Below are 20,268 nucleotides of genomic sequence, written 5' to 3' on the forward strand. Positions count from 1 at the left end.
AGGAATCACAGCAATTGGGTGTTAGCCATTACTCCTCTAGTGCAGGGATCATCACCTAGATTCAGCCACAGGCCTATCTTTTTTTGACAGGATGGAGGGGGATACTGTAGATACGCCTCACAAGTCCTCAACTGGCAGCTTCATTAAATAGAACACGCAAAACACCAGTCTCAACGTCAACAGTGAAGAGGCGACTCCGGGATGCTGGCCTTCTAGGCAGAGTTGCAAAGAAAAAGCCGTATCTCAGACTGGCCAATAAAAATGTAAGATTAAGATGGGCAAAATAACACATTCTTAATCTTTTCTTTTTATTGGCCAGTCTGAGATACGGCTTTTTCTTTGCAACTCTGCCTAGAAGGCCAGCATCCCGGAGTCGCCTCTTCACTGTTGACGTTGAGACTGATGTTTTGCGTGTTCTGTTTAATGAAGCTGCCAGTTGAGGACTTGTGAGAGGCGTCTGTTTCTCAAACTAGACACACTAATGTACTTGTCCTCTTGCTCAGTTGTGCACCGGAGCCTCCCACTTCTCTTTCTATTCTGGTTAGAGACAGTTTGCGCTATTCTGTGAAGGGAGTAGTACACTGCGTTGTACCAGATCTTCAATTTCTTAGCAATTTCTCGCATGGAATAGCCTTCATTTCTCAGAACAAGAATAGATTGACGTTTCAGCAGAAAGTTCTTTGTTTCTGGCCGTTTTGAGCCTGTAATCGAATCCACAAATGCTGATGCTCAAGATATTCAACTAGCCTAAAGAAGGCCGGTTTTATTGCTTCTTTAATCAGAACAACAGTTTTCAGCTGTGCTAACATGATTGCAAAGTGTTTTCTAATGATCAATTAGATTTTTAAAATTCTAAACTTGGATTAGCTAACACAACGTGCCATTGGAACACAGGAGTGATTGTTGCTGATAATGGGCCTCTGTACTCCTATGTAGATATTCCATAAATCTGCCGTTTCCAGCTACAATCGTCATTTACAACATTAACAATGTCTACACTGTATTTCTGATCAATTTGATGTTATTTTAATGGACAACAAAATTTGCTTTTCTTTCAAAAACAATCACATTTCTAAGTGACCCCAAACTTTTGAACGGTAGTGTAGAAGCTAACAAATGAGCAACAACATCCTCTATGATAACACCTGCTGCAGCTGCTGCAAACTAGCCTACAAAAGATGGCTAGCTAGACCGTGGGAAAACCTACTAATCGCTTTTGCGCAGTGACCTGTTGGCCTTTGAGAAGGCACAAGTTTCCATATGTTTTTTGTAAAAACGGACCCACCCATTACAAGTCTAAATGTGATTGGTTGAGTCCACTGTCACTCCAACATTCTGCCCTAATACACTTGAATGACAGATGCATTATATCTAGCTTCTAATTGCCTAGCCAATGGCTGACAAGGCTAGCTAGATTTATCTCCCCAGAGACAACAAAAATAAAATCCTGATTGGATCATTGTTCTCTTCAGTATTAACCCTTTCCTTTCTAACAAATACTGAATAAATTAAATCAGAACATAATTGAAAATAATAATTACTTTATAAATCCTTAGCCCTTCTCTGAAGGTGTAGAAGGCCCGTTGTTTCCCACTGTGTTTGGTTTAGTAATCATTCGTAGGGTGGCTCTTCTCTACTCTGTCACGAAACCTTGAAATCGGCCCTAATTAATCGGCCATTCCGATTTAATCGGTCGACCTCTACTTCTAATGTAACTATGGCAGCACCCAAGGGGCTAGAATTTTCTAGCTCTACTCTTAGACTTGCCAGTGACGCAGTGTCCCCATGAGTGACAGAACACTGAGCCAATCACGGCGCAACGCTCCTTATTTTCTGCTGGCTTGCCCCACCACAGAAAGCACTGAGCAAGTCTGAAACACCTGCATTTTGGAGGTGCCGTACTCAAGAAACAAAAAAAAGAACATGTTTGAATGTGGCTTTATTAACTCAATGATATAGTTTTTTTTTGTTTGCAAACTGATATGTGACACGTATTAATGCCAAAATAACATGCAAAAAAGATGTGGGGTGCCTTGAATGACAGGTCGCCACGGAATACAATGCTATTTTATTGTAAACAAATTGGTAAGACTTTCAGCACGCTTATAGGGAAGGACATTCAACATGCACAGCACTTACACAAATGACTGATTGGCTGAGAGAAATTAATGATAAAAAGTTTGGGAGCTGTTTTGTTAGACTTCAGTTTGGCTTTTGACATTATCGATCATTGTCTGCTGCTGGAAGAACACGTGTTATGGCTTTACACCTCCTGCTATATTGTGGATAAAGAATTACCTGTCTAACAGAACACAGAGGGTGTTCTTTAATGGAAGCCTCTCCGACATAATCCAGGTAGAATCAGGAATTCCCCAGGGCAGCTGTCTAGGCCTCTTACTTTTTAAAATCGTTATTAACTAGTAAAGCCAGTTTGTCTATGGATGCAGACGACTCAACACTACACGTCAGCTACTAAAGCATGTGATATTACCGCAACACTTAACAAAGAGCTGGTGTCAGTTTCAGAATGGGTGGCAAGAAATAAGGGTGTCTTTAAATATTTCAAAAACTTAAGGCATTGTATTTGGAACTAAACCCTAAACCTAAACTAAATATTGTAATGAATAATGTGGAAATTGAGAAAGTTGAGGTGACTAAACTGCTTGGAGTAACCCTGGGTTGTAAACTGTCATGGTCAAAACATGTTGATGCAACAGTAGCTAAGATTGGGAGAAGTCTGACTATAATAAAGCACTGCTCTGCCTTAACAACATGATCAACAAGGCAGTTCCTACAGGCTCTAGTTTTGTTACACCTGGACTACTGTCCACTTGTGTGGTCAAGTGCCACAAAGGATTTAGCGAAATTACAATGACTCAACAGGGCAGCATGGCTGGCCGTTAAATGTACATGGAGAGCTAACATTAATATACATGTCAATCTGTCATGGCTCGAAGTAGAGGAGAGATTGACTTCATCATTACTTGTTTTTGTAAGAAGTATTGACATGCTGAAACCACCTAGCTTTCTGTTTTTAAACTACTAGCACACAGCTCGGACACCCATGCAGACTTGCCACCAGAGGTCTCTTCACAATCCCCAAGTCCAGAACAGGCTATGGGAGGCACACAGTACTACATAGACCCATAGCTACATGGAACTCGGGTAACTGATGCAAGATGTAGAATCACCTTATGGAACAGCGGGGACTGTGAAGAGACACACACACAGACACACTCATACATATGCTAACACGTACTCTACACACACACGTACACATGGATTTTGTTTTGTAGATGGGGCTGGGCATAATGACGATATATATCTCGTGACGATGAACGTTTTTATATCGTTTCATATTATGCTCTGTCGCTTATTTCTTTTTTGCAAATCACACTCTTTACGGCAATATTTTTAGTTAATTGGACGACGCTTTGTGTTCGTGTGCAAGGAAATTTGCAACACAAACATGGAGGAGAGTGAACGTGGCACGGAGACACGAAGCTCGTACCTAAAAGAGGGGCTACTTTGGTCGCATGGACGAGGTTTGGGTATGAAAGTCTGACACGGACCAGAAAATCGTCATATGCAAAATATGCCGCAGGCCGGTCCCGACAACAGGCCCAAACACCACTAACCTCTTTTACCACCTACGCAAGAATCATGTGAAACCGTACGGAGAGAGTCTACTGATGAGACCCAAAAAAGTACAAGAGATGGCTCAAAATAACCCCCCCCCCCCCGACTCAGACGTTGCAAGAGGCTTTTGCCCGCGGCACACCATATGGCAAAGAATCACAAAGATGGAAGGAGATAACAGCTGCCGTTACAACTTACATCTGCAAAGACATGGCCCCAATTTACACGGTCGAGAAACGGGGGTTTTGTGAGTTGGTGCTAACGCTCGACCCAAGGTACCAAATGCAAATTGATGTGTCACGTATTATTGCCAAAATAACATTTAAGCCCCAACATTTTTAGGCCTAATATTTATTTTGTTTTGTAACTATAGTTGAAGTGTTTTCTATTTACCTTTTTTTAGATTTTATATATTAATATTTTGGTACTTGCTTAATTGAAAATTTGCACAAAGGTTCTAAATACAAGGAGAAATAATAAAATATTTGTTGACTTTAATTCTAAATGTTATAAGCAATAGGCCTTTACATGTGGTCATTTTATATAAACTATTTATAAATTGAATTTACAGAAAATGTGCTATATTGTGATATGTATCGTTATCAGGATATTATATTTTGGCCATATCGCCCAGCCCTAATTGAGGATATGTGGTAGTAGAGCAGTGGCCTGAGGGCACGTCATGTCATATATTTTAAGGATCCTCATTAGCTGCCTTTGCAGCAGCTAATGGGGATCCTTAATAAACACAAACCTCTCATGGCTATTTTAGGGATGTGGCAATCCGCTCAGAGTAAAACATACGTTCACCTCTTTTTCGTTGATACAGTGCATTCGGAAAGTGTTCAGACCCCTTCCTTTTTCCACATTTTGTTACGTTACACACTTATTCTAAAATCGATTAGGTACATTTGTTTTCCCTTACCAATCTACACACACTACCCCCATAATGTACAAGCGAAAATACCTTATTTACATAAGTATTCAGACCCTTTGCTATGAGACTCAAAATTGAGCTCAGGTGCATCCTGTTTCCATTGATCATCCTTGAGATGTTTCTACAGCTTGATTGGTGTCCACAGGTGGTAAATTGATTGGACATGATTTGGAAAGGCACACACCTGTCTATATAAGGTCCCACAGTTGACCGTGCATGGCAGAGCAAAAACCAAGCCATGAGGTCGAAGGAATTGTCCGTAGAGCTCCGAGGCAGGATTGTGTCGAGGCACAGATCTGGGGAAGGCTACCAAAACAATTCTGCAGCATTGAAGGTCCATCATTTGTAAATGGAAGACGTTTGGAACCACCCAAGACTCTTCCTAGTGCTGGCCGCCCGGACAAAATGAGCAATCTGGGGGGGAAGGTCCTCTGTCAGGGAGGTGACCAAGAACCCGATGGTCACTCTGACAGAGCTCCAGAGTTCCTCTGTAGAGATGGTTGTCCTTCTGGAAGGTTCTCGCATCTCCGCAGCACTCCAAAAATCAGGCCTTTATGGTAGAGTGGCCAGACAGAAGCCACTCCTCAATAAAAGGCACTTGACAGCTCACTTGGAGTTTGCCAAAAGGCACCTAAAGGACTCTTAGACCATGAGAAACAAGATCCTCTGGTCTGATGAAACCAAGATTTGTGGAAAAAGTGAAGGGGTCTGAATACTTTCCGAATGCACTGTATAAGTGAATTCGTCCCAATACTTTTTGACTCCTAAAATGCGGGTGGGACTATGTACAAAAAGTTGTGACATTTTTTAGACTATGGATGAAAATACCCTCCAATTTAAGCAGACAGTCTGCACTAATCTCATAGTCATTGTATCATTTCAAATCCAAGTGCTGGAGTACAGAGCCAAAACAACAACAACAAATTTGTCACTGTCCCAATACTTTCAGAGCTCACTGTACCTAGCTATGGAGGAGCGCCTAATATGGAGGAACTTTGAACGTCCGAGAGTTGGCCCAATGCCGGGGCTAGCTCAGCACCCTGGACCAGATGTAGCTAACAAACTTAGGTGCGCACCAGAATTCAAAACAAGTCCTACCTTTTTTGTTAATAAATCCACTGTGAAATGTGATTGCTATAGTATCCTTAACTAGCTGGCAGGCAGACACTGGAAGGAGACGTTTATGAATGACAGTGAGTGCTTTGTATAGGCACTTTGATTTCGCTTTTTTGTTGGACTGAGTAAAATGCATGCGATGTAAATAACATTCACCGGTTCCCATGCTTTTAAAATAATGGTTCTGAAGCCTCCCGAGTGACGCAGTGGTTTAAGGCACTGCTTTGCAGTCCTTGAGGCGCTACTACAGACCTGGGTTCGATCCCAGGCTGTGTCACAGCCGGCCATGACTGGGAGACCCATGAGGCGGGGCACAATTGGGCCGGGCGCCTGTAAGCTGACTTCTGTCGCCAGCTGGACGGTGTTTTCTCCGACACATTTGTGTGGCTGGCTTCCGGGTTAAGCGAACAGTGCGGCTTGGCAGGGTCATGTTTCGGAGGACACATGGCTCTCAACTTTCACCTCTCCCGAATCCGTAGGGGAGTTGCAGCGACATGACAAGACTATAACTACCAATTTGGATATCACGAAATTTGGGAGGAAAAAGTACAAAAACCGTTAAAAAAATTCTGTTCCAGAAAACTGGAGATTAAATCTTTTGAAACCGTCCTCTTGGCCGCAGACACAAAATGTAACCTTTTTTAAAAGTTAATTTCCTTCAATTCAATACATTTTGTCATTGACTGAGTTTTTAAATGTAAAAAAAAAAAAACTTTTATCCAGTTTTATAGCTAGTTACCTGCATTTCTATTTTGTCATGGGGCTGAGATAAAAAATACATTTTAAAGCTAATTTCCTGCAATTCTACAATTTTTGCCATGTCTTGTGGTTTTCTAATGCGGTCTGATTGACTTAAACATTTTAACAAAGTCAGTGGGGCCCCCATGCTATTTTATTCCATAACTGTCCATTCTTTTCTACATACTTTCTGGTTTTATCATTTTAAGTTTACACTGAACATTTTACATCCAGATTTTTTTCCTTTTTCCACATATATGATATTAGCAGTGGCGGCTGCTAATAAAGGAATATAGGGGAAACACTATCGTAGTAGGAATTTCGTTGAAACCACTCTTTATAAACCAATATGCCTAACATATATTCCAGAGCACACAGTAAAGTTTAAAATGACACCAAGACTTGCTCTCTACCATCTACAAAATACTGTCTACAAGGAGGCCCCGGGAAGGCCCAAATCTAACAGAACCCTTCATTCTGTTGAAGTTGTGAATGAATTGTATTGTATATTTTATTTGTTCATTTTTCTTAGTTTGCGTTGTCAATTGTAACATGTTTGCATAACGACTTCACTCCATGACTGTGACGTTACATTTGATTTAGCACAGCTAGATGAAAAATAATACACATTTATTCAGGCAGAGAGAGAATGCATTAGAAAAACACACACACTGTGTCACACTGAGCGATTTAATCCCTGACTTTCCACACACTATTGTAGGCTTAGCCATGAAGTGTGCGACGTGCACAGAGCTGGAATTTGCATAACAGCCGGTAGAGAGAGGATGGTGTGAATCAGTGACTTTGCTACCACAGGCGAGACACACACACACCACACACACTCTCTATATTGAAATAACAGCCTTTATTCTCACAATGACATTTAAAACACCTTCCCCTGTACTTTTGTTTATTGTCCTACCATAAGAAAACATCTACCTCTTTTCACTGGGCTCTAACTGGAGTGAGGTGTAAAATCTCCCTCCATCTCCAATTCACAGCTCTGTTACTCCAAAGAACTGAAAAAATAGAAATGGTAGGACCCTGAAAAGTAGTAATGAAGTTCTAGAATGTCTTGAATTAGTGCACATGGAACATGACCGCTCTGAAAACAACCCTTAAAGAAATAGGCTAGTCAAACTCTGTAATCTCCTCCAGTATTAGACTGCTGCAGGACTGCTTTTTTACCAAAGCTTTCCTCCACATTACCAGTAAACTATTTGTTGAAGTGTGAATGGTCTCAAGTGTAGTAAACTGGAAGGGGAGCTGATATAATGGCCACTTGTTCAACTCGTGTGTTTAACGGTTTGTATCCACCTCCCCTCCCCCCACTTGACTGGTGAATCCCAACTCAACCTTTTACGGGTTTAAATTATTCAAGAAGCCCCTCTATGCTGAGTACCTTTTGTGTTTATTATGTCCAAGCTCTGTGACCCCAGGTCTGATTGGATATTGCACATCAAGGGTTATTTGCACTAGTTTGATTGACGTGGCTGTCTAACTCCTTTCCATCAATGATTTTCATAGACAATGAAGGAAAAATGCCTTGCTGGGCAGTCACTGTCGGATGCGAACCGAGCACGAGTATCGTTTTACTTTTAGATGAGGGCTTCCAAGCTTTGTAACAAACTGTTATGGCCTCAGTGAAACAAAGGTTTGAAGGTCTTGCGTCTAGGGTGCAGGAAGCACAGAAAGCTATCTTTGTCTTCTGATGGCCATCTCACAGCGACTGTGCTTTTTTTCCCCATCTATCACTTTTCCTCTGCGGATAGAAACTCTTTGATCCAGGCGCAGGAAATATCTCATAGGAAGCCGGACTAATTTGTGCGATCCCAGTCACTGAGAGCGATAACCGACCCACATTGTGGAGAACAGTGACAGATTGCCATACTCCAGCACCAAGGCCCTCTCCTGTCATTGTCAGAGGGAAATGGAGCAGACAATTGTGGGAAATGAAAGGGGATCTGAAGACGTTGACTTTCTTCCATGAATTATTAACCAAATGCCTACTGTTCTCTGCAGGTTGGTGAGACCTGTCCTGCAATGTTTCATTTAGGGTTAGTAGTGGCAACGGTAACATAAACCATCATGATTTACTGAGGCTTGGTTTATTCCCAAAAATGTATGTGGGTGTAGGCTAATTCATTAATGTATGGGGGGAAATGTATGCACTTGGTATGTAGACATATCACTGAGTATACCAAACATTAAAAACACCTTACTAATATTGTGTTGAACCCCTTTTTGCCCTCAGAACAGCCTCAATCCGTTGGGGCATGGACTCTACAGGGTGTCGAAAGCATTCCACAGTGATGCTGGCGCATGTTGACTTCAATGATTCCCACAGTTGTCAATTTGGATGGATGCCTTTTGGGTTTTGAACCATTCTTGCAACTGTTGTGCGTGAAGAACCCAGCAGCGTTGCAGTTCCTGACAAACCGGTGCGCCTGGCACCTACTACCACACCCGGTTCAAAGGCCCTTAAATCTTTTGTCTTGCCCATTCACCCTCTGAATGGCACACATACACAATCCATGTCTCAAGGCTTAAAAATCCTTCTTTAACCCGTCTCCTCCCCTTCATCTACACTGATTTGAGGTGGATTTAACAGTCGACATCAATAAGGGATCATAGTTTTCTTCTGGATTCACCCAGTCAGTCTGTCATGTAAAGAGCAGATGTCCTTAATTGTTTTGTAAACTCAGTGTAATGGCTGTAGTTAATAGCCTAAACCCTCACTGGGTAGGTAGCCTACATAAAAGTTACAAATAGGCCTACACTATATTTAAAAATATATTACATTTGAATAATATTAGTGACTATCTTCATGGCAGTTATACCCTCCATGTTAGAGCAAAGGTCCTGTAGCTTTGCCTCTACAGACACACAAGGTCACTCGTGGATATATTTAAAACACAGTTCCTGGTTTCTAGTTGTAGCTTGATGTCAAGGACCATGATCTACAGTTGAATGCTAAGGCTAATGTTTACAGCATAATGAATAGGAATTCATCAATGTGAGCCAAAGTATAGTTTGAAACTGTACACGGGTAGTTGCCATATGGCCAAAACTAAAGGTTTTTAAAAAGAGTTACAACTCAATGTTATATAGCCTCTTTCAATTTTGAGTTTATATCCAGTTTAATGAACCTGTATTAGTGCCTTGAATTTGTCCTCTGGTGTGACATTACAAATCATTTTAATTTAATGGTTTGTTTCCAAAATAAGAATTATTTTACTCATTAGTTACTTCTGTCTTTAAATCATTAATCATATTCCGGCATTTCAAATGAAAAACACACAATTTTCTTGTATAATGATGATAACCGAGTGTAAAGCTTTACAAAAATGTTGTGTAAGATTCACAGTAATTTCACTGAACTTAGATTAAAGCAATTATCTTACTTGTGTATTATTATAATGTTACCTGCCTCATGCTTGACAATGTCTTTTACATTTTGTCCAAGATTACACCTTTTTTTTTTTCTTCATTTATTGGCGTCACCCCATAGGACATTGTCACACCGATGGGCAATACACAACAGGCAGTCAAATTTTACAGTTAAAACATAATGACACTTTCAGAAGTTTTTGACCACTGTAAAAATGTTTCTAAACATCAGTCCTAAACATCAGTAATGGATCCTCATTTAAGGATTTGAAGTGTACTCATTCCAATTACAGGGACTCCAAAGAGTCCTGTATTATTATTTTTTGTCACTACTTCCCCGAATTGGGAGTGGCTCATTTCCGTGCCTGCTTCCTTCCTTTGATGTGCTAGCCGTTTCTCAGGCTCCCTCTACTCTGTCGAACCCTGATTTTTCCGTTATCAGTCGTCACCATGGTAGGCACAAAGTACCATTGAAAGTTGATAGGGCAGACATTCGAATGAGACACCAGTGCCACGAAGGGTCCCCGTATCGGTTTTGGGCCAGCACTTGTTGGCATATCTTAGCGCTACAATTGCCACAGTTATCCAAGTAACATTGGAGCGATTTAATGGAACCTTAACTGATTTAATGAGCCATGCAAAGTTTCACTGTACCGGCCATGTGTATTTAGACTTGGCTTAATCTTTGGGACAAGAATATGGCAGGTTTAACCAGGTTGTTCCCCCCTGCTCTGTCTCCAAAAGAGGCACGGCTGATAAGGGCTCCCAGGGTAGATCACGTATGCCAATCGGTCAGGAAAAGGGAAACTGGTAGGACAGACATAAAGGGACCAAGGGGATGGATGTTATAATGCAGGGAGTGAGAACCAGGAATGGGAGCATCACAGCCATTCCACAATGTCTGCCTGCACGAAAAACTAGACCCCCCCCCCCCCCCCCCCAGAGGGCAGAGACAGACGCAGAGGTTGCAGAGAGTGAGAAACCAGGCATGGGAGAATGAATACATAAATATTGCACTCAGAATCACTTAAAAGCATCAAAATTGCAACAGGATACAAATAGGTCTAATGCAAGTAAGTGTTATTTGATTATAATGAAATGTTTAGACTTGTTTAAAAGTTTATTAATAGGTTATGTCCCCTGGAGTGACCGCTATTTCCTCTGATGTGACACCATCTTCCTGTCACACCGTTGGGAATCTCAGGCTGTATGCCCATTTTGGTCCTTATTGTTAATAGTAAGCCTTCCTTATGATTTCACCACCAACATTTTTTATTTTTGTACTTCAAGTGTGTGAAAATATATATCTACAGTACCAGTCAAAAGTTTGGACTATTTTCTAAATTGTAGAATAATAGTGAAAACATAAAAATAACACACATGAAATCATGTGGTAACCAAAAAAGTGTTAAATCAAAATATATTTGAGATTCTTCAAATAGCCACCCTTTGCCTTGATGACAGCTTTTCACACTCTTGGCATTCTCTCAACCAGCTTCATGAGGTAGTCACCTGGAATGCATTTCAATTAACAGGTGTGCCTTGTTTAACTTCTCTAGGATAGGTGGGACGGTAGCGTCCCACTTGGCCAAAATCAAGAAAACAATGTAGCGAGCCAAATTCGAATATATTACTATAAAAATCAATCTTTCATGAAATCACACATGAAAGAAACCAAATTAAAGCTACACATGTTGTGAATCCAGCCAACATGTCTGATTTCAAAAAGGATTTATGGTGAAAGCACACCAAACAATTATGTTAGCTCAGTACATAACCACAGAAAAACACAGCCATTTTCCCAGAAAAATATAGTAGTAAAAAGAGCAGAAATAGAGATAAAAATAATCACTAACCTTTGAACATCTTCATCAGATGACACTCATATGACATCATGTTACACAATACATTTATGTTTTGTTCGATAATGTGCATATTTATATCCAGAAATCTCGGTTTACATTGGCGCCATGTTCAGAAATGCCTCCAAAATATCCGGAGTAATTACAGAGAGCCACGTCAAATAACAGAAATACTCATCATAAACTTTGATGAAAGATACATGTTTTACATATAATTAAAGATACACTTGTTCTTAATGCAACCGCTGTGTCAGATCTTTTTAAAACTTTAATAAAAAGTACACCATGCAATAATCTGAGACGGCGCTCAGATTTAACAAAATTTCTCCGCCATGTTGGAGTCAACAGAAATATGAAATTACATCATAAATATTCCCTTTGATTATCTTCATCAGAATGCAGTGCCAGGAATCCTAGTTCCACAATAAATCGTTGTTTTGTTCAATAATGTCCATTACTTATGTCCAATTAGCTAATTTTGCTAGCATGTGTAGTACACATGTCCAAACGCTCGCGCAGATGCAGGCAAACGTTGGACGAAAACTTCAAAAAGTTATATTACAAGTCGAATAAACTGGTCAAACTTAGTAGAGAATCAATCTTCAGGATGTTGTTATCATATATATCAAATAATGTTCCAACCGGAGCATTCTTTTCAGTCTCTATAAGTAATGGAACGCATGACGATATCATGAGGAAAGTGCGTGACCAAGAACTGGCACTCTGCCAGACCACTGACTCAAACACCTCCCATCCGGTCCCACAACACAGCATAAGCTTCATTCCACGTTCTACTGACTGTTGACATCTAGTGGAAGGCGTAGAAAGTGCAAACAGATCCATATATTACAGGGAATTGAATAGGCGATGACTTTAACATCGACCACTCTCAGAATTCTCACTTCCTGTTTGGATTTTTTCTCTGGTTTTTGCCTGCCATATGAGTTCTGTTATACTCACAGACATCATTCAAACAGTTTTAGAAACTTCAGTGTGTTTTCTATCCAATAGTAATAATAATATGCATATATAGGAGGCAGTTCACTATGGGCACGCAATCTATCCAAAAGTGAAAATGCTGCCCCCTATATAAAAGAAGTTAAAGTAAATTCGTGGAATTTATTTCGTTAATGCGTTTGAGCCAATCAGTTGTGTTGTGACAAGGTAGGGGGGTATACAGAAGATAGTCCTATTTGGTTCAAGACCGTCCATATTATGGCAAGAACAGCTCAAATAAGCAAAGGGAAACGACAGTCCATCATTACTTCAAGAAGGTCAGTTAATCCGGAAAATTTCAACAACTTTGAACGTTTCTTCAAGTGCAGTCACAAAAACCATCAAGCGCTATGATAAAATTGGCTCTCATGAGAACCGCCACAGGAATAGAAGACCCAGAGTTACCTCTGCAGAGGATAAGTTCAAAGTAATGGACACAACATCAACTGTTCAGAGGAGACTGCATGAATCAGGTCTTCATGGTTGAATTGCTGCAAAGAAACCACTACTAAAGGACACCAATAAGAAGAAGACTTGCTTGGGCCAAGAAACACAAGCAATGGACATTAGATTGGTGGAAATCTGTCCTTTTGGTCTGTCGCAGAGTAGGTGAACGGATTATCTCCGCATGTGTGGTTCCCACCGTGAAGCATGGAGGAGGTGGTGTGATGGTGTGGGGGAGCTTTGCTGGTGACAGTCAGGGATTTATTTAGAATTCAAGGTACACTTAACCAACATGGCTACCACAGCATTCTGCAGCAATACGCCATCCCATCTGGTTTGCGCTTAGTCCCACTATCATTTGTTTTTCAACAGGACAATGACCCAGCACACCTCCAGGGTATATAAGGGCTATTTGATCAAGAAGGAGATTGGAGTGCTGCATTAGATGACCTGGCCTCCACAATCACCCGACCTCAACCCAATTGAGATGGTTTGGTATAAGTTGGACTGCGGAGTGAAGGAAAAGAAGGCAATAAGTGCTCAGCACATGTGGAAACTCATTCAAGACTATTGGAAAAGCATTCCAGGTGAAGCTGATTTGAGAGAATGCCAAGAGTGTGCAAACCTGTCATCAAGGCAAAAGGTGGCTACGTTGAAAAATCTCAAATATATTTCGATTTTGATTTAACACTTTTTTTTGGTTACTACATGATTCCATGTGTGTTATTTCATAGTTTTGATGTCTTCACTATTATTCTGCAATGTAAAAAATAAATGTAATACCCTTGAATGAGTAAGTGTGTCCAAACTTTTGAATGGTACTGTACATCTCGTCATTATATACAGATCTCTGGTGTAAATGGGGAAGGTGCACAGAGGAGCGACGGAGTCTAGACCAAAAATACAACATGAGAACAAGCGGACATAAAAACGAAAAATAACAAAACCTTGATTCTTGGAATAGCACGGAAAAACATACATTTGAATTAATTTGATATCGCCCAGCCATAAGCTCCCTCATCACAATTTTCACAATTTTCAGTATCCTGATAGTATCAATTTAGGACTCCACGGTATATGTAGGCTACTCTAGTAAAAGTGGTCTGATTTTGTTACTCTTTTTTTTGTAGAGTTCTTTTATCCTGCAGGTCCTTGTGTGGTGGGGTTGTCATGGTTTCTCACTACCTAGTCACTCCATAGCTTATCTCAGCAGGACATTTAAATTGGTCAATTTCTGACATTTCCTTTTTCCTTGTTTCCAGGATACCTGTGAAAGCTCTCGCTCCCCTACCCCAATGTCGAGGTCGCAGTGACGGGGCTGGGCAGAGGCAGAGCCCGGTGCCCCGGCCCCTTTGCCCAGCTGAGGAGCAGCCCCTGACAGGGAGCGCACCATCTCCCTGTGCCTTGTGTCCTCTGGGGGGCATTTTGAGCCATGGAGCACCCACGGGAAAAAGAGGGTGAGCGACCGGCGCGCAGCAGCAAGGCGGGTCAGGGGCGCAGCGGGCACTCGCGCCCCTCGGGATCAGGCTCCTCCGGAGTGCTCATGGTTGGGCCCAACTTCCGTGTGGGCAAGAAGATTGGCTGTGGTAACTTTGGAGAGCTGAAGCTCGGTAAGAACTCGCCACCCTTTCAAGAATAAGTTTGGACCTTTTTTTGGTGTATGTATGAAGACTGGTTTTACAATTTTGGGCCTCTGTTACATTCCTCTTGGAAATGTAAAATCTTGTTCATTGATGAATTCCTAATGACAGTCAGTGCCCTCTTCTCACCCTCGCTATCATATCTCAACACGATGATTAAAGTTGGATGCAATCACTGTTTCATGATGAGGTGAGGCCCCCGCTACTCTGCAAAGGCTGTGGACACTGGAATTGAGAGACAGATTACATTGGCGCAAATAAGATGCATTTCATTTTCGTTGTGGATAATTACTTCACTTTGAGAGCTGAATGTCTATCCCCCTGCACCTCTACTACAACTCATTATCACATCTGACACCTCGCAGCCTGAGGTGACCTTAAACTCAGGTACATTTTTAAGCCTTTAAGGTCGGAAACTTCCCGGTAAATCATCAAAAAAGTTAGCTTACAACAGTAAACCTTTTTATGGGATACACATAAAGCAATTCTAGGTCTTGTGGCATATTTTGGTTAAACTATCCCCAATTCAATGGAATTGCAACCCTCTGCATGCACAGTGAATTCTTCATCACATGTGCAGTACACTCATCCATCACATGTACAGCTGATTCTCAAGATCTTGAACACTAATGAGATGCTATTGAGCCCACACTACTACACTGTCTGAGCCAAGGACTACATGTTTTCTGGTAAGTTTTGATTACAATACTGGGTGGGGTGAATATATTTTACATGACATGTGATTCTTTTTTTTTAAACTAGTAAATAGTAGCCTACAGCAAAGTGTGTTTAAATAATTTCTAACTTGTTAACAATTTCTGCTAGTTAGTTTTTGCTACCATGTGGGTAAATTAGCTTGCTTGAGCCTGCTAACTGAGTGTTAATTCACCTGTTTCCATACATGTTTCATTTTAATACATTTATCTTACAAAGGAGTTGTTTAATCTAACTGCTTAACTATTTATCTGTACATGGAATTGTATATATATTTTTAAACTCTTTTTCTAATCTTTACAGGAAAATGCCACGGTCACTAGCTGATGTGTGGAGACATTTCACTGCATCTAATGTAGAAGGAAAAGCTGTGTACATTTGCAAATACTGTGCCAAATCATATGTGAAGAATGCAGAAATGATGCAGAATCATCTGGCCAAGTGCATAAAGTTCCCTCAGTGCTCACAACAAGCAACCTCTGACAGAAGTCCCTCTACTTCTATTTGAGGTGAAAATGATGAATCAGACACCTTATCAATAGCAACAGCTCATGGTCCTCCTGGAATCAGAAGTTTTTTTTGATTCAATGGAGGAACATGGTCAGAGATGCTGATGCATGTCTTGCTCGAGCTGTGTATGCAACTGTTTCACCTCCGATGCTCACAGGCAATATGTATTGGATGAGATTTCTGAATGTTCTTTGCCCAGCGTGCACCCCTCCAGCCAGACATGCTTTATCTACTCATTTGCTGGATGCAGAGTTCAACAGAGTGCAAGTGAAGGTGAAGCAAATCATAGAGAAAGCAGACTGTATTGCAATCTCTGATGGGTGGTCAAATGTTTTTTTAGGCAAGGAATAATTAACTACATCTCCACCCTTCAACCAGTATTCTACAAGAGCACAGACACAAGGGACAACAGCCACACCGGTCTCTACATTGCAGATGAGCTGAAGGCAGTCATCAATGACCTTGGACCACAGAAGGTATTTGCACTGGTGACAGACACTGCTGCGAACATGGAGGCTGCTTGGTCTAAAGTGGAGGAGTCCTACCCTCACATCACACCCATTGGCTGTGCTGCTCATGCATTGAATCTGCTCCTCAAGGACATCCTCAAGGACATCATGGCACTGAAAACAAATGGATACACTCTACAAGAGAGCCAAGGAAATGGTTAAGTATGTGAAGGGTCATCAAGTTATAGCAGCAATCTACCTGACCAAGCAAAGTGAGAAGAATAAGAGCACCACTTTGAAGCTGCCCAGCAACACCCGTTGGGGTGGTGTTGTCATCATGTTTGACAGTCTCCTGGAGGGGAAGGAGTCTCTCCAAGAAATGGCCATATCACAGTCTGCCGATATGGACAGCCCCATCAAGAGGATCATCCTGGATTATGTATTTTGTGAGTGGTAAGCAGCCTGAAACTTCTGAAACTTATAGCAGTAGCCATTGCACGGATTGAGGGAGACGATGCCATCCTGTCTGATGTTCAGACTCTGCTTGCAGATGTAAGCGAAGAAGTCTGTTCTGCCCTGCCCACTTCACTGTTGCTCCAAGCAGAGGAACCTGCAGTACTGAAATACATCAAAAAGCGTGAAGATACACGCCACATCGTACATGTTGGACCCCAAGTATGTTGGCAAGAGCATCCTGTCTGGTGCAGAGATCAACAAGGCCTATGGTGTCATCACTACTGTGTCTTGCCACCTTGACCTGGACGTGGGCAAGGTTCTTGGCAGTCTGGCGAAGTACACTTCCAAGCAAGGGCTTTGGGATGGAGATGCAGTATGGCAGTCGAGCCAACGTATCTCATTAGCCAACTGGTGGAAGGGAATTTGTGGATCTGAGGCTCTTTCCCCTGTTGCCTCCATCGTCCTCCAAATCCCACCAACATCAGTCACCTCAGAGCACAACTGGTCCTTGTTTTGCAACACACACACACCAAAGCACGCAACAGGCTGACCAATACAAGGGTTGAAAAATTGGTGGCCATCCGGTCAAATTTGAGGCTTTTTGAGAATTTTTGACAATGACCCATCCTCAACAAGGTTGGAAAGTGACAGTGAAGATGAGTCTGATGTTCAAGATGTTCAAGAGGTGGACATTGAGGAGGTCCAGGAAGAAGACATGGAAGCCTGAGAGGAAGACAACCAAAGCTTTAGTTTCTAGACTATGTATGTTGAAAATGTTTTTAGGAGATGCGATGGATCATTAGGGATCCTTCAATATTCCCTTTTGTTGTTCAGTGAAATCATCCCATGTGAACTCATTTAATTAAAGTTCAATTCATAACTAAATAGTTTTTTTTGTTTCTATTGGAAGGATTTAATCATTTGCAATTATGTCTCCTTATGATATGGTAAATACTGTATATCCAATGCAAAAAAATATCTACCTTTTTTAAATGTTATTAATATTACTTTGCATATATTCCCATATTCCAGTTAATTCCCACAGAAAGTTTCCACTTCTGAATATTCCCCAAACTGTGCGACCCTACCTGAGTTTATGCATGGGTGTGCCTGCTCATAAGAAGACCCCTCTGCTTCTTTCCCCATGAATAGGCTGTTAATGTTGCCTTGTTTCATGTATGCTGAAAGAATCTAATAGAATTCATAATAAGATTTCCTTTTTAATCCAGTCAGCAAAGGGACATACAGTACCTGCATGGTAAATAGGAGGAGGCTGTTCTTTTGTAGAGAAGAGACAATGTTGTTCATTTGGGTACAGTATAGCAGACCTATCTTTTTTTATTTTTAACCGGTTTTTGCTTATACTTTAAGCTCATTGGGCCTATTTCACATCACCTGTAGCCTGTGACTGACTAAGATCTCTGGATTGTCTAATGAACATATTCTCCAAGCAGAACAGTGAGGAGCATGAAGCCATGAAATGAAGAGCTATAGCCAGAAAGGCTTAACTGTTTGTTCTGAAACTGGTTGAGAGACTGAGATTCTCCTCCCCTCTACTCTGCTGCCTCCCACGTGGATATTAGTCCAGGAGGTGGTGGGCGAGAGAGTGGCCTGTTCTCTGGTATGCTCCACGCATGAACTGTGCTGCTGAGCTGTCAGAGGTTCTCTGAGGCCTATAGTTTGCCTGTGGCGTTGTCACTCAGCCTGAGTGTGGCTGGGTTCCATAGGCTCATCTGCTCACTTATGAGGAATTTAAGAATGGCCTAAATTGCCCTGACATTTAGAATGCTGGACTGCTGTTGCTAGATTGAAGTTGAGAAGAGATAATCCTACAGGGGCAAGACATCTTAACAAGCAGATGTGAATACTAACTGTCTTGGGAGGGAGTTGTTATTCAGACCTGTATTCTTCTCTTCTGACTAGAATTCATCAAATTTGACTTTGTTAATCAGGAGACCTCACCACAAATCATTGGCATTTCAACATTGAACGTGGAGGATTGTAAAATAGCAAATGTCACAAGGTGTCTTTTGGAGCCGGTGTTAACCAGGAAAGAAGCCTCCATGTGTACACTAAACCTTGTACCCTTTGAAATGTAAAGGAATAATCCTCTGAGTATCTCGTTATTATTTTTTTCATTAGTCCACTATAAATACAGTCCCAAAAATGTTGGCTGGTCAGCAGTCAAGCTTTCAATAATATAGTACTTTCAAGCAGGCAGAAATGCAGCTGGTATGACACCTTTTGGATCATACGTTGCAAAGGGTGTATTTCTGCCTTCATGAACAGCAAGAGCTCAGATAAATATGAAATGACTCCAGGAATCGATAGAACATTGTTCAGAGATGGCAAAGTATGATATAACATTCAACATGGGTGAATATTTCCTTTAAGCCTGGCATGTCAAAACACATAAACTGAAATGATGTGCCACGCTAAGTATTTGAATTCTACAATAAAACATATTCTCCCACTGACCTACGTATTCCCCCACATTTATATAAAGTATCATTGCACTGCTATTGCGCAGGATCATTACATCAAAACACAAGCCATGTTCTCACTTTCCCATTTGGTGTTGCACTGTTGGCATTAGCTCTTTCATTCTCAGTTTGCTCCACAAATGCATTTCACTTCTCTCTCCAAGATGACACCTTTTGTAATGCGATATGACTTAGTGAGCAAGGCATACAGTCTCTCCAATTACTGACAAAGAGACAGGTAATTGGAGTAAAATGGAGGCCCAAAGTTACTGGTTTTATTAAATCCTCCGAAGTTGGTAGTTTCGTGCAAGACGTGCACCTAATAGGCTAAGCATGATAGGGTTCATGGTATTGCACAAGGGGCATATTCAGATGCCTAATTGTGCATTAGAAGCTCCTGGTTGTCCTCACCTCAACTGTCCAATGAAAACCTCCGCATTTATCAAATTTACACGCCTCTGAACCTTCCAGTCACTGTTTGTTCAGTCATCACTGTTATTTGTGTCTTAGAGCTGTGGGAGTTAAGATGGTTCCTTGGTGGCTGCACTGGATGTACCACCATAGAAGTATAATGAATATAACGTGCGTCCCCATTCAAGTCAATGATGGCATAATGGGTGTACTGGCAGACATTTTGAGTGTACCCATGCCAGGACGTAAAAGCAGGAAGTGTACCCTTCAATCTGTGCTGTGATTTGTTGAGTCAACTCAACTGACATTACAAAAAGTACAGTCCATTGCATGAGCCACATCGGTTAGCGTCTACATTACCATGGCAATCCAGCATAGTATTAGAATGTCTCGGCCTTGCCCGCCCGTGGGGAAAACAAGCTGTGGTTACCTAGGTTACCCCATTGACTCACAGCAAAAACGTGTAATTTTTTCAATCAGCAG

The 20,268-nt window shown here is 41.4% G+C and overlaps 1 protein-coding gene across 4 annotated transcripts in view; it reads left to right on the forward strand.

The window, feature by feature from the left end:
* LOC139540143 (casein kinase I-like) overlaps positions 1 to 20,268 on the forward strand; it is a 58,494-nt gene that overhangs the window by 9,806 nt on the left and 28,420 nt on the right. For all 4 annotated transcript variants that reach the window (XM_071343727.1, XM_071343729.1, XM_071343728.1 and 1 more), the window contains exon 3: positions 14,385 to 14,732. In XM_071343727.1, the coding sequence (XP_071199828.1) occupies positions 14,555 to 14,732 (178 nt within the window). In that variant the 5' untranslated portion in view covers positions 14,385 to 14,554. The remainder of the gene's footprint in view (positions 1 to 14,384; positions 14,733 to 20,268) is intronic.

This window comes from Salvelinus alpinus, chromosome 15 (genome assembly GCF_045679555.1).
Source record: "Salvelinus alpinus chromosome 15, SLU_Salpinus.1, whole genome shotgun sequence".
NCBI classification, from domain to species: Eukaryota; Metazoa; Chordata; class Actinopteri; order Salmoniformes; family Salmonidae; genus Salvelinus; species Salvelinus alpinus.